This window comes from Parasteatoda tepidariorum, chromosome 10, assembly GCF_982258835.1.
Source record: "Parasteatoda tepidariorum strain Cologne lab strain chromosome 10, Ptep-v5.0, whole genome shotgun sequence".
Lineage (NCBI taxonomy): Eukaryota > Metazoa > Arthropoda > Arachnida > Araneae > Theridiidae > Parasteatoda > Parasteatoda tepidariorum.
In genome coordinates, this window is record NC_141764.1 from 84,183,922 (window position 1) to 84,200,394 (window position 16,473).

General features: G+C 27.2%; 1 protein-coding gene across 12 annotated transcripts in view; it reads right to left on the reverse strand.

Annotated features, from left to right (window-relative positions):
* Positions 1 to 16,473, reverse strand: part of LOC107448675 (voltage-gated inwardly rectifying potassium channel KCNH6) — a 346,703-nt gene that overhangs the window by 162,531 nt on the left and 167,699 nt on the right. For 4 of the 12 annotated variants that reach the window (XM_071184212.2, XM_071184214.2, XM_071184211.2 and 1 more), the window contains one exon: positions 9,495 to 9,803. In XM_071184212.2, the coding sequence (XP_071040313.1) occupies positions 9,495 to 9,803 (309 nt within the window). Of the gene's footprint in view, positions 1 to 4,000; positions 4,079 to 9,494; positions 9,804 to 16,473 lie in introns of all 12 variants that reach the window. The other 8 variants (XM_021146337.4, XM_071184210.2, XM_071184209.2 and 5 more) reach the window with 3 other exon arrangements.

Here is a 16,473-nt window from a genome sequence, read left to right on the forward strand (position 1 = left end):
ACTAATTATTCTTAAATGTTAATTATTTTTAATAATTTTTTAACATTAATTATTATTAATTATGTTTTAATTTTAACTATTATTAATTATTTTTTAATTTGTAACACTAAAGTTACTAAAATAAAAGAAATCATTAATTAAAAATTTATAAAAATTAGATCGCTCTGCAGGATGTTCTGAGTTCATATTTTTTAACAAGTATATATTTTTAGAGACATTTTCAAAAATTAAGACTAAAAATAAACACATTAGGGATTAAATATTATTATTTATTGAAAGAAAGAATGAGATATCATGAAAAACCACACAAATAACTACAATAATAATTTAAATATTCATTAATTGTAGTAGAACAAAATATTATGCTGTTATCTTGTATTTTTCCTTCAGCTTTTACTTACGGCGCTTATCATAATGAAGCCATTCTTGGACTTATTATATTAGCCGTAAGCAAAACGTTAATGATTAGCCAGGTTTAAAAACAGTTTTTTAGTTCATTTTTGATAGTGTTTCTAAAAATATATATTAAAGGTGCTGCTAAAAGAAAACCATGTGTCTTTAAATCTCCTGCGTTATTATAAAATATTTGAAATTCAATGATTTATAGTCCAACAATAATTAAAGATTGATGTCACAAGAAAAAGTTTTCGTTCGAATTTCATACTTATGGTTTACACACAAAAAAGTTTCAACTAGTTTAGAAGCCTTGTGAGGAGTAAAGAAGTTTTCAAAATCTTACGGCAATGCTTAACTCTTAATATTTTCTTCACTAAAGTCAAAAAAAGGTAGTAAAACAGTAAAAAAGAAGAATTTAGAAACTTTTTTGATGGATCGAAGAGGTATGGCTTTCCAATAAGCTAGACTCCTTTTTTTTCAATAAAAATGGCGAGGAGAGTTTTTACTCTTAAAAATTATGAGTTTACTTGATACTGAAAAACATACTATGAAAAGGACTATATTTGTTTTCTTTGCATTTTTTTGTTAGCAACAGATAAAAAAAAGCATTGGCATATCTTTTTGATTTCTTTTATGTCGAAACCAAAATATTTTTTTAAAAAATAATTGTTTGTAGTCTGTAAGAAATTATTTTTATATATCGAGAGAAATATTTATAATATAAAAGTGCTTTTGTTAACGAACATTCATCAGCTTTTTTCAAAAAAAAGTTATTCAAAAAAGGCAGAGAAGTAATGAATCTGTGAATAAATTATGATTTAAATATTTTTGTTCACAAATGATGACGAAAAATATTTGGTTTTGAAACCAAAATACTTTTAAACAAGTATGTAAAAAGCAAAAATTCTTTTCTATATAATCAAAATATTTGTTATAAATATATTATTTTATATCAGAACATGCATCTGCTTTTCAAAGCATTATACAAGAAACAAAGAAAAAAAAATAATCAGGGTTTGAAATATGAATTAAATCTTTTGTTAGAAACTGATAACAAAGAAAGATTACCATCATACGTATTCAATTTTTTTTTTCATCCTGAAAACTAAATATTTTAAAAGCAAAATTCTTTTGTAACCCATAATAAATTAGAACTACATTTAAAGAAGTATTTATTTTAAAAATGTAATATTACGAAGATCGTTGAATTATTATTTTTAAGAGGAACATATATCTGAATTCTAAGAAAAAGACATGTTCAAAAAAGTGAAATTAAAATTAATTAAAGTATGAAAACAAAAAAAAAACATCAGTTTATTGATTTTGATTTTTTTCACCAGAAAACTAACATTTTTTTTAAATAAAAAATGTCTGCGGCTTCTGAGAAATCAGTTCTATACGTAGGAAAATATTTATAATAAAAATAATATTTTAAAATAGAACATTTATCTGCTAATTCAAAAATAAAATAAAAGGCATGCAAAAAGGGAAAAAAGAGTATTAAGCAGAGTGTAAAATTATAATTAAATTTTTTGCTGGAAAATGGTGACAAAAAGAGCTTCAGTTTACCTATTTTATTTTTTTCCCATGAAAAAAAAATAAAAACAAAAAAGTTTGTCACATGTTACACTGTAAAAAAATAACTGCAAATTCTATGGAAAAAAAAAACTTTCTTTTTCACTGAAAAAAACTTTTTAAAGATAAATACAGATTTTTTCTGTTTTTAATCGCTACCTGCAAACTGAAAAAAAATTCCTCCTTTTTTTATTGACATTCTCTCTATATTTGACGGATAAAAGCTGTTTTGTTGATGAAACTGTTTTTGTCTGTTTTTCATCCCATTGAGAAGCGGATTAAGATTGTCAATTCAAATTCTAGCTTTTGTTTTGCAATTTTGCTTACCGTAAGATAATTTTTCCTTTTATTCAAGTCATTTTACGATCATTTTCTACGCTCTCTACGATCTCTTATTCAACGATCTCTACGATTTTACGATCTCTTATTTTTCAGCAATTATTTCATGGTCCAGAAACATAAAATAAATAGAACTGTGTTTCGACTTAATTGCCAAATTCATACTCTAACTGGTAATTAAATTTCTATAGATATAAATTTTCGGTTAGTTTAAATACATTTTCATACGGGTGGGTCACTATAGTTTTAAGTGTTAAGCGTTTTTATAGTTTTACACTTAAATTTTATTTTAGGCTTTTATGAAAAAGACAGTTTAAGATTTTTTTCCATAACCAAGCACTAACGCTGCCGTGGCTCAGGAGACAGAGCACTCTCTGGCCAAACTGGTGAACCCGGGTTCGAATCTCGACGTTGACAGGTCATAGAAATTCCGATCTCAGCGCGCATCGAAAACAATACAGACATTATTATTTCATAGAGTTTTTCTTTGGTTAAAATAACAGGATTTATTTGTTAAAATAACAGTACTTAAATGCTTAAAAACAGACACCTGTTTTTAAATAATAGTATTTTTCAGTGGCTTCAACGGTTTTATACTGGCACAACAGCCATCAGTTTTTTCTGAAAACTTAACAGAATTTTTACAGTGTATAAACCAATATATAGTGAAATATTTCTAAATATGTGCAATCAAGATTAAAAAAAATAACAATTCATCAGACTATGAAATTTAAATGTAAAGTTGGAATTTAAAATCGATTGCATATGATTCGGTATAGTTTCTAATTAGTATACTTCTTAGTTGTTTGTTTTGTAGTTTAACGTGTGCCACAGACAAAAATGTAATTAGGATAAAATCAAAATATTTAGAGATATAAGCTTAAGGCAGGGATAACATCAGATATCATCGTTATCCTAACTATTTTAGTGTTTAGAGTCTACAGGCTATCATTTTAAGTAAATACAGCAGTATAATGTTTTCTTCTTAGCAGTATGCATAAAGAAAGATCTAGTTATATTGATGAATTATTTACCAGATCATCAAGATTCATCGAAATAAATATATATATGTTCAAAATATAGTATTATGAAAAAAAATTAATACAATCTTTTAGTTACCTGATAATATGGAACTCTTCGGAGTAATTTAGAGAATTTTTACAAGCTACATTTCCACAAAAGTGTGAATAATTCCACAGATATTACTTATTAACAAGAAAATTAGTAAATTTAATTACTCTTATTTAATAAATGAAAATTAATACTTTTTGGCTGTTTAGGAGTTTTGCCAAATATTTGCAAGTTTGCGTTTCATTCATATCTTCCAATTTCATTTCAAAAAATATTAATGTTAATAATAAATAAATCATTAATTAAAAGACTAAATCCATTTCGAGTACTGATAAATACTAAAAAATTAAAGTTTTATTCCTGATAGTGCAGTAAAAACAGTTTGTTTAATTATCTTGCTTTTATGCTTCACCGAAATTTGCAAATGCGCTCTGTAGCAATTAATACAATAAGGAAACTATAGAGAAACATTACAGTGCCATAAGTTACATAAAAATACAAAAAGAAATCAGTGGTGCATAGTTTCTAAAATTCTCGGGTCTCATGCAAAAATTTGGTGCTTTTTCTGCTAGATTGAAAGAGTGCACGGTGGTAAGTCTATGGAGGACCGGGCACTTACCATTACCAAAATCATAGGTTAATGTCCTTCTTCTAGAAGGTTCGCTTCGACACCAATAGAGGTCAGGATGGCTAACAGCTGCAGAGGGATGGATACAAAATAGGTCATGCAGAGACACACATACTACCAACATTGAGAAGTACCATAACACAATACGTGCAATTAAATGAACTATGCTTTGTAAAACAAACAAAGAATCTAACATCTGATTTACACACAAACAAAAAGCGTTTAAATGTTTAGACTGATTTTTAAGCCAAATATAGACTTAGCAATTTTTGAATAATTTTTTTTTTTTTTGGGGGGGGGGACTTATAAATAATATACAGTTCACGTGATACTGTTTCAAATGTTTCCATCTTACTCTACTCACAAACCAGTACCATTTGAAAAATTTAGGAGAAGAGGTCGACAATACAATGCGGAAATCGATGTGTTACCTTAACTCTGGGTAAACAAATATCTCCTCGCGATACAAAAGCCTTATATGTTTTACATGTTAAAATTTTATATGTTTTATTGGCTAAAAATTTGAATGTTGGATGTCTTAGAGTTTTATTTGCTTTGTATGTTAAAACTGTTAGCCCGTTTCATATTCGCATTAAGAAGGAATAGTACGAAAAGAATTTCTATAAATTTATATTAATACTGCAAATAACGTGGAATTTAATTAAGCATATTTTTAAATCTCCACCAGTTACCTTTCAAAATTTCACCTGCTTGATTTTTTTGAAACAAAATCAGTTTTGTTACTTAACGTTTAATACAAAAGTGAAGTTCATAAGTAGAAGTTTTTCTGCGATTCTGTTTAGAGTCGCAATGAATTAGTTCTTTATCTTTCTTTTTATGTATTATGTATATATACATATATATATATATATATATATATATATATATATATATATATATATATATATATATATATATATATATATATATATATATATATATATATATATATATATATATATATATATATATATATATATATATATATATATATATATATATATATATATATATATATATATATATATATATATATATATATATATATATATATATATATATATATATATATATATTGAATATTTTCATTTTGAATGATGGATTCAAAATCGATTCTCTTTTTAATTTAATGTGATTCCTGCTGGATTTGATTTATTTTGCGAAATTAAGTGCTCTCTTGCTGTGGATTATAGGAGAGTAAATATGAAACAGTTCTAAAATTTTGTCATATGTTATGGTACATAATTTTATGATACACAAACATGCATTTTAACATACAGTTACATTCAACATAAAATTAAGCATTGAAAAAGGTTAGTTTCATGACACTGAAATGTTGAATTATCTGACAGACGCATGAAAAAATCCTAGTACAAAATTAATAACACTAAATAAGTTTAAAAATTATTTTAAGGCTGATTAAACACAGAACATAATACATTTAAAATACATGCATGAAATAATCAAAATTTAAACAAAAAGCATTAAAAATAAATTAATTTAAATATAAGGCAAAGTTACAATATTTTAATTATTAAAGTTTTGTAACATCAAATTTCTCAGCAAATAATATGAGATCAAATTTCCTGTCAAATAATGTGAATTATTTTTAGTTGATAGAAAATGTAATTTCACTTTAAAGCTTTAAATTCTGTTCTTTAAATTCTATTCTGTCTGTACTTCTTATTGTACAGTGCTTTGATAATTACAATAATGAGTTTGAATATCACATTTAAACATAAGAAGTTCTTTAATTTTTATGGATTAAGTGTTTTTCAACTTATGAGGTAAACTTGTAAAAAAGGTTTTCTCAAAATTGATTAAAAATATGTTAAAATGGACTCGAAACAAATACAATCAATTGTGAAAATTCCATGTGTTCAAAGTTGAAACATCTTATACCACCCATTTTTGAGATAAATATATAGTTTCAAAAGTTATACGGAGAGAGATGTTCATTGGCGGCTGATAAGACTCGAATCAAGATCATCCGGGTTCCAAGATCTAACTGCCTTAGTTCTACGTCCTATGAAGCTTTAAACAGTGGCCACCGCAATGGTACATCACAACATACATTCCATTTGCTATCAAGTTCTTAAGATATAATGAAATAAGTAAAAAGTGGAATTAAAATTAGCGATCTCCAGACTAAGCTATTGAGACCATACTATACAAATTGCAACCCGTTGTATCATTGAAATTGGAAATTTGCTTGTCATGATGTGTCATCACTATGGCTCTAGTCTAGGGAAAGTAAGGAACCTTAATATAGTGGCCACCGCAATGACTCATCATAGCATACATTCCAATCACTAAAGATGTAGCGAAATTAGCAACCAATGTTCTGACTAAGCTATTGGGACCATAATTTCAAAATTAGAACTATTTGTACTATTAAGATTTGAAATATTTATGTAATGATGTATCGTTGTGCTATGTATCATGCATCTATGGTGATTAGAACATCCTACTACGAATCCTGATTCGATTTCGGCCCAACGAGCAACTCTCACATACAGTTCTCCCTCCCTATCACATTTGAGATTATACATGTTTCTACAAAATGCGCACATGCTGTTTTAATTTTGAATACATTACGATTAAAATTACCCATCTCCAGACTAAGCTACTAGGACCATATTTTACAGATTACAACCCGTTGTACCAATGAAATCGGCAATTAGCATGTCATGATGCGCCAATGCGGTGGCAACTGTATAAAGCTTCCTAACTCTTCCTGGACAGGGGTGTACAATTATGATGGTTAGAGCACCCTACTATGAATACGGAGGTCCTTGGTTCGAATTCTGCCAACAACCATCGAACATTTCTCCTTCTTCATCACTTTTGAGACTATGAATTTTACTCAATAATAAGTATACGCTGTTTAAATTTTGAATATATGGGGATTCCAAATTCGATTATTATTTGTTTCGAAACTATTTAGGTACATTTTTGCTTAATTTTAAGAAACCCTCTTTTTACAATGTATTTTGTGTGTCATAACATTTCCTTAGTTTCTGGAGATAAGTGGATTGAAATTGATAATTTTAGTTCTGTTTTCACTAATTTACCAAAAATGGAGTACCTATACACATAAAAAATCTTTTTCTGATAACAAAAGAAAACTTACCGACAGTATAAAATAAATCCTTTCTTTTCAATAGTAAAATTATGTTGACTTCAAATTAGTTTTTAATGTATTAATATGAAACACAAATGAGCAACTTTTTCATTTTAGTATATTTTTGATATACTCCAACTTCACTGCACTTTATTTTAGTTTTTTAAAACTTATATCACTTTAAAACATTTTTAGTATGCTATATATCTGTTTATAACTTGAAAAAAAAATATATATGGCAAGATAAATGATTTTAAGATTAAATTTTATTATACTAAAGATGAAAAAATAACTTAAATTACATAATTTAATATTTGATTGGGCACTAATGGATGATTTGAAATACAGTTCAATAATTTTTCAAGATATAAAATTTTAATTCTAAATAAGAAAATAGCTAGTAAATTAGTTATTATACGTTACAAGAAGTTATAAAAATAGTATAATGCGAATTAATTACAAGAATGACGCGAAAAAGATTTCATTAAAAATATCGATTTTACCATTTTTTTTATGAATGAAATCATTAGTTAGAAAATTAATTTTAAAAAATGGCTTGGTAATCAAAGACAAAGGCATAGGGACTTTCTGATTCAAAAAAATGCTTTAATGATAGCTGAACAAGTAGGAGAAAGACGAAAGGCCCACAATTATTTTAATCGTTTCCTTGCTTGCATTAAATAAGAATTACCAATTAAAGTAGTTAAAATACTACTAATAATACTAACTAATTACAACTTCTTAAAAAGATACTATAATAATAATAATGAAAATAATTAACGTTTAATCAGTTTGTTGTACTTGAATGGTTTAAAGCTTTAGGACATGAGATAATATTAGAGCCTAAAAAGTTGATACAAGCAAAAATTATTGTGTTGTGTAATTGGGATTTGGAACTTTGAGAAACCTTAAGGAAATTTCTTCCTATCGAAGAAAGTGAGGAAACTGATTTATAATTTTTGAATTTAATTGTTAAATTGATATTTTACCATTAAGGCTCAAAAACAGCAGATAAATGTGCATTATCTAGATAATCTGAAGATTAACTACGGAATCAAGAGTTTCCTTATGTACTCTTTAACGGTCTCCCAGACATTAAAGTTCAAAAGTTTATTTCTCTTACTCTATCACCTAATTCTTTGATTATTTGATTGCATTTTTGATTCATTACACACTGAAAAATAAATAAATGACATTATTTTAATTTCCTTAATTTTAATACTATTTTAAACCAATTAATTCTATTTATTATAGTTTTTAAAGTGATTGATGATTGATTATATCAACTAATGTGTTAAATGATAAATAGTAATAAATGCGCAAAAATATGAATAATAAACATTTTATTAATTTAAGCGTAGAGAAACGTTGCTGTTGTTTCAGCTACGATCTTATTTTCACTTAAACGAGAGCCTAGTACAAGGGTGGCGAACCTTTATACACCAACGTGCCATTTTTCCTAAAACATTGTTTGATGAAGTCATAGACGTGCCTTCAAATAGTTTTGACTTCGTGATTATTGGGAAAATAATAATACTAAATACTATCAACTCAAAACTCTTTATTTGCATCGAAAAAAAAACATTTTGCAATGTTTCAGTTATACGCGTAATTCAACTTAAAGTAACATCAGTGTGACTTCTGTTGTTGCAGATTAGATGACAAATAACTTATATTAGGTTGTAAGACGTTAGTTTAAGTAGGACTGGTAATTTTTTTTGTTAATTATTTATTGTTAGTTTGTTTTTTATGGTTATTAATTGCTTTATTAATTGCCAGTTAATTTTAGCATTAATTGCTAATTTTTTTCATTAATAATTGTTTATTATTTTGCGTGTTTTTTGTGAATTTTAATTTAATTGTTATACATGCTTCATAGTGTAATAGCATTTGAGTAATAACAATTCATAGTGTAATAACAAATGTGATCGGTGGCGTGCCCAAAATATTGTGTCGGGTGCCATAGATGGCACGCGTGCCATTGGTTCGCCATCCCTGGCCTAGTAGGTAATGTGCAGATTATACTGATAATTTGCAGATTACCTAGGTAATTTTAGAAATGAAACAAATTTTTTGGCTCTTTAACGAATCATCCTTATTTATCTAGGTAAAAAAGGGTGATTATTAGTATTAGCTATATTAGTATTAGCTGTATAATCTTTAGAATAACTGGTTTCTACTCTAAAGCGGTAACATAAAGATACTTAGAAATTTCATGCACAAGTTCTCAAATTTGGTCACTAAGGGGAAAAAAACTTGAAAAACAGATTTGGAGAATTTTTCTGAGGGAAAAATTTTGACACACAAAATTTGGCAACACACAAATTGAAATCCAACTTCAGCAGTCAATCAATCAATTACCTGCTGATAGTGTTCCTTTCTCTTTGAAGGAAGATGAAGCTCTCCATCGTCCATCCAGTGGTGCTCCTGTGAGTCCTCTGTAGACGACGTCCATTTCTTTATGGGTGGATGCTGGAGGGGGAGTGACGTCGTCCATCTCCAGGAGGCATGGTCGCCGAAAATCCATGATCTGGACGTGGGTGGTGTCGAAGGTCTCCAAGGCCACGTTCTCTGCATCGGGAGTCAACATCATGTCCTCTTGGTCCTTTGCCTCTGATCCTCTTCTCAGCACGGATGGCAGCCATAGTCTCAGGGATTTACTCCTCGCTGCTTCAGAAATGAAAAATGCATTGTATCAGCACTGTACCGTTATAGCACTTTGAGATAAGATCCAGATTGTGTACCAGTCAAAATTAAGCAGAAGAAAATCAGTATTTAGAAAAGTGGGCTCATCAACAAATATTTTAGAAATGTCTTGAGCAGATTTTTTTCTGGTGATATGTTATAAAAATTGTGTATAAACGAACATTTCTGATCATTTTTTAAACTTCTGTGAAGCCTAATGCTGTATTTGGAACATAGTGAGTAAATATTGAATTGTTGCCAAGCACCGCTTGCAATATTAGAAGTATTTTTGCTTAGGTAAAACTCATTTCAGAGATATATATGAGTGGTATTACTAGAATAAAGCTGAACAATGTAAAAAAATCCATTAATGATACCATTTAAATAAATAAACACTTGTTTCGGTTCTGTAGAGCAGAACCTTCATCAATGTCCAAACACGGTATGAAAGATGAGAACACTTGATCTTATTAAAAAAATAGTCGCAAGAAATTGAAGCGGTATTTGATTTAAAAAAATCATTCATTTTAAAAATGTACAGAATGGTACAGAAGGCCCATTATCACGACTTGCCAGACATGAATGCAAAAAAGTGATTTGAAATATAAAATGTAAAGTTGCAACGGAAATGGAAAAATAAAGGTGAAAAACAAAAACTAGAGAAAATACAGTAGTCGTGAGAGAAGAAAGATAGAAAACAGAACAAGTTCTATTTTTTGATGCTTTTCTAATTTTGTTTTTCATCTATATTTTTCCTTTTTCGTTGGCAGCTTAACGTTTAATATTTTAAACCACTTTTGTTTTTTTTCAATCACGGTCTGGCAAGTCTTGAAAATAGGAACCTGTTTTTGAGCGTTTGACATAATTATTGTACATTTTTGAAACGGTATCTTACAATTACTTTAATGTATTCTATTAATTAATGTATTAGATCTTGCTGAAGGCTCTTCCTTATAGACTATAGTATATTTGTTTACGTGGAATTTCTTTGTTTTTCTCTTGCTTTAACAATATCGATATATAACACTTAATTCACCGACATAATAATGTTTAATGCAAATATTATTAATTAAAAATGTTTAATGCAAAAGTTTTTTAATTAAATGGTAATTATAAAAGTTAATTTCGGAAATAAAATTTTTATTTTGGTATGTGATAAGATGTGTGCTCATTTTTTAAGATCAGGAATAGAATTTTAATAAAAGCGCTTAACAATAAAAAATGATTAAAAATAATTTCTTTTGCAAGAAATTAAGTACTTTCTAGTTAAATAATTTGAAGTATAAAAATTCTATAACAGGCGTAATATTTTTAAAATACGACACTAATAAACTTTAAATTATCAGGATCATTATTTTAATGTATTCTTTCAAAAATTAAAAAAAAAAATAAAGTACAAGTTAACTTTACCTTAATATAAATTACTATGTTTACATTTTTAAAAAAAAGCCAATGCATTCAAGTTTTGTTTTCCACTATTCCACTTAATTAATATCAACCGAATTTTAATTTTAAACTCAAATAACAATTACTCATAATAAAAAAAAATAAGCAGTAAATAAATAAGCTTTTGTTTACTTTGGCAGAATAAAGTACTTAAAGATATTCGAAGTTAAATGTTTTGTTCCACGCTAAACAGAAAAAAAGGTAACTATTTCGCCAAAGTCAGTGGTTTATTAGATTTTGTTTGCTGTAACATGAAAATACGCACATGTACTTACTTTTTCAAACTTTCTCGCCAAACTGTAAAGCTAAATCAATAGCATTAAAGAAAAAATAAAAATTAATAGCATTTTCAGTGTAGTAAGCAAAAGAGGCGGGAGCGGTGGCGATCTTTTGTGCGAAGGCATGATGGGAAAAAAAGCTCGTGCTCTCTATGCTAATTATATGGAAGGGTGGTTTTTCTTTACCCAGAAAACAAATTATTGAACAATTTGTGGCCGACGAAAATGTAATTAAGTTCCATAAACTACAGGTTTAAAATTAACCCAAAATTAAAACTTCTTCGAGTAAAGTATCAAGTTTTTGAAGCAGTTTAGTAATAAGTACGTATTAATTACGCGAGTTATAGGTTGGATTATGCAATCACTAATTAGAGTTAGTTTTTCTTTGTGTAATGTAAAAAAGAAAGTGTGTTTAAATCTAAGAAAACTTTTTTAAAGAATTACTTTCCTTGAAAAGAAGTTACACTTTATTTTTAGACAAATATCTTCCGAAGTAAGAAAAAGAGGCGCGATCTTTATTTGATACTTAGAAAATATTATAGACTGTATGCTTTTTTTTACACTTCAATACTCTAGTAAAACACTAATTTTAAGACTATACTGTTCTTTTAATACAAAAAACTATAATAAGAAATCAACAGTTTAAAAATGTTATGAAAATTTTTCCTTCGAATTTTTCCTGCACTACTTTTTTTTTTCTCTTTGCTTTAGAATTTTAATTTATTATTAGATATACAATAAAAAACGATTATTTAATACTAAAGAAAATAAAAAATAGAATATTTTATAAATATTTCATTTATATATTTTTAAAATGCACTTGCTTAATAATAAACCTTTTTCTTCAACAAAAAAATGTCCTATTTATTTTGTTTAAATTTTTTTATATTTTTTAAAAATTTAAATTTTTTATCGATATAACTTACAGAAAGTTATTAAATAAGTTATAAATGTTTGGTATGTAAGATTTGAAGCTTTTAAAATTCATGTATGATGCATTTAATTGCGACTAACTTCAGCACAGTTCAAAAATTCACTTTTTCATCCTTGATCATGAAATGAAAAATTTAAATATGTTTCACGATATTAAAATTTCAAGCATATTAAATTAAAATAAAATTTAAGAATATTTCATTTCATTAAGAAACTTTATCATAAGTAGTTTTTACTGCAACTAAAATTGATTTAAGTAATTTATTAAAAAAAAATTTAAGTGATAATTTTTTTTTGTAAAAACCATACACTTCAAAAACACCCTAAAATATTAAGTTATAAAGAAATAGCTGAATTAACTGAAAAAAAATTTATTTCAAATTCAAGCGAAAGCATTAAAAAATTGCTGAAAAATTTACAAAAACAAATTCTTTTAAATCAAGTATTATGTGTTTATCTTTAAACTTTCAAATTTAGCTCATTTAACTAACTAACTTATTTGACTTATTAACTAACTAACTTATTTAACTAATTTATTTAATTATATTCTTCATTCCCTACAATTTTTATTGTAATTATTAATTTAACATTTAATCGATAAAAAAATACAATTTTAGACATCACTAAAATTTCTCACTACATTGGTTGTTTTTGTAAAAATATCACAATTAAAAAAATGACACTAAAATTCGAAGTTCAAAGTGAAATTAGTTTTTTTTATGTGTGTTTAAGTTTAAAGTTTCGATACATATTTATTCCTCGAAAATTTGTTAGGTCATTATTATTGTGATTACTGATAGATTGAGTTCAAATTATACTAAAAGGCAACAGTTTTTAGTAATCTGTGCAATCTGTGGTATAACGATAAATTTTCAGAAATTACATAGTTGAAAATGCACGTTTAGTCAAAGTAAATTATAACTTTATTATAATTTACTTTGAAAATATAAATTGACAATATGAAATGACAATTATAATTTTATAATAATTTAATGATTATAATTTACCGGATTAAAAATAAACACTTCGCATTGACATGGTTTCACATGTCTTCACATTCCAATTTGGTTTTAAATAAATATTATTTAAGCATTATCTATTCATTATTTAAACAAAAGAATTACAAACTTGCATTTCCTATTAACTGAAATCTAGGATACAGTTTTATCTGAGTTTACTGACAATAAACAAGTAGCAAATTCAAACAACAATGCTAAAATATTTACGAAGAGAACAAAACAACAACTCTCCTTTTGGAATCCGATCTTATATGTTTCCCATTTGGCTTAAGAATTCAAATTAATCCCTAAAAGCTGGGAGAGCGTGTTTTGCCCCACCCTCGATTCTTTTTGTCACGTACGCCATTTTGCATACGCAAATATTTTCGCTATGCATATTCTGTGCATAAAATATAACAAATAAGCACATAAAAACGAACATGTTTTTATTTTTTTGGACTCAACATATGCAAAGAATATCAATTTTCCACATTCTTAAAAGAAAGGATAGGAAATGAATGTAGATTCAGCAGTGATATATGTGGCTATTCCTTTACCTCAAACCAAAACACTAAAAGGTGAAGGGGGTAGAAGAGAGTGAAATAACGTGCTTAGTGGAAGCCATTAAAAGCTTCTTTCTGTTCGTGTGTTTCTAGACTTGTGCATATAGTGCAGGAAACGGTCGTAACTATGCTACTTAGAGTTTCGTGATGTGCTGATAGTAGATCTAAGTGAGTTTGGAAGCTGGGTGTCATTCGTTTTGAAAATGCTGAAATAAATGCATGATTATGACTTTGTTTTAAATGTTATTCATAATTGACTGAAATTAGCTAAATTTGAGATTAGAAGTAGCTGCATTAGCAAGTTAAGAGTAAACTAATTAAACTTTTTTTAAAGCTTAAAGGATATAAAAAAAATCCGACATTAAAAATGATATAGCTTAAAAGAACAGTAATTTAGTTGCAGTTATCTACTAGTGGCTATTTCATTGATTATATTTTGAAATTGTTATTAATATAACATGTTTAACTTGGAAAACAAAAACATATTTTTATAGCTTGTGCATTTACTTATTTTTGAAAAAAATAGTTTTTTAAACGACTTTCTTAGTACAGACATTTTTCTGAATCAAAATTGTTATCAACATTATAAACTTTAAGATTTGCCACATAACAAGTAAAAAAAAATTAAAAGGCGATAAAAATATAACACATGCGTATTTATTTTTTCGAAAAATCGGTCCAAAGTTGGACCATAATATGTGGTTCAAAACATAATACGGTGCAAATTTGCATGGTTCAATTTTTCACTTTATTAAGTTTACAGCAAATTTGCTCCGTATTATGTTTAAAAAAACAGGTTTTATAGTTCAATGTTTAACCGATTTTTCTTAGACAGTACGAATAACTTTAACAGTATGCATTATTTGTCATTTGATGCATTATTTGGGATGTTTGTCCACAAACTTAGATTGTTTCTGTCAAACGGCATTTTATCTACAAGTATTGAAACATTTGTTTTTTAAAAAAAACTGCAATTAGATTTATAATAATTTACGTTTCTGGATAGCAAAACATCTGCAATGCTTGAACAGAAAATACTTTGAATTACTGAATTACTACTTAAAAAATACTAATCAATAAAAACAAAGCATTTTAATGAAAAACGTTGAATACATCAAAAAAAACCATCGTTTTCAGCATTTTCAAAACTAATTTATGTTTACGGCAAGGCAATAATCCTTCTCACTCTCAAAGAAATCTTATATTTTTAGAATATAAAGCTTGGTCAACAGCAATCTTAAGAAATTTTGATTAGGCATTAAAAGAATCCATTTTGGCTTTAAATAATCATATAAAGGGGATAAACATTTATGTGTGATAACTTTTAGGTAAATGATGTTTTAGTCCAAATTATATAAGGTTGTTTAAATATTGCAGATATATTTAAATTTTTCAGAGTTATTGGTTAAAAATTTTCCAACTGGAATGTAATTCTTCCTGCGGCTATTATATTTTATAGAAAGGCCTTTTAAAGTAATTGAATTTATATAAATGTAATTTAATGAATTTTTTTTGCTGATTTTTTTTCTATAATTTTTCTTTGATTCCTTCGATAGGTGTTCAATCAATAATTTTTATAACACAGTTTTTGTTTAATAAAAAGAAACCCTCTATTGAAGACTGATTTATCTAAATTCTATAAATATAGGTTAAATAAATAATAGTGAAACTGAAGCGAATGGATATTATTTGATTAAAAGCTTTATTCGTTTCAAAAATATAACATGCTGTCAGTCGACATGTTTCAAGCGCACAAAAACATTAGCCTATTTTCAAGACTTGCCAGACGTTAATGAGAAGAAACGAAAGTGATTTGAAATATGAAACGTAAAGTTGCAAACGAAAAATGGAAAAATAAAAGTAGGAAACAAAACTAGAAAAACCACAGTAACCGAGAGAGAACGAAGATGAAAAACTACAAAGCCGAAAGGGGCAAATCAGGGAAAAATGCATTACCACGCGCCGAGGTGATAAGGAACCAATCTCTTTAAGAACGGAATCAGAATGTGTTTTTCATCTTTTTCTCTCTCAACTAATGTGGATTTTCAAGTGATGTTTCTAGCCTTTATTTTTCCATTTTTCGTTGGTAATTTATACGCTTTATATTTCAAATCACTTTTTCTTATTTTCATTTATATCTGGCAAATCTTGAAAATGGGTGCCTGCTATTGAGCACTTGAACCCTGTCGATTCCAGCTTGTGTATTTTTGATGAGAGGGAAGTTTTTAATCAAGTAACATACATAGGCTGTTTCATAATGGCCACGCTCAATTTATATTTTCTTAAAAAATTATTGACAAAAAGGGAATAAATAGGGTATGCACATCAGAAACCTTAGGTTTATATATTTAATCGAGATAAAGAGACTTTATGCAAATCTAACGAATCAATTTAGAAGACAGAATTAGAAAGATTAAAGTTCATTTGATGGTCACAG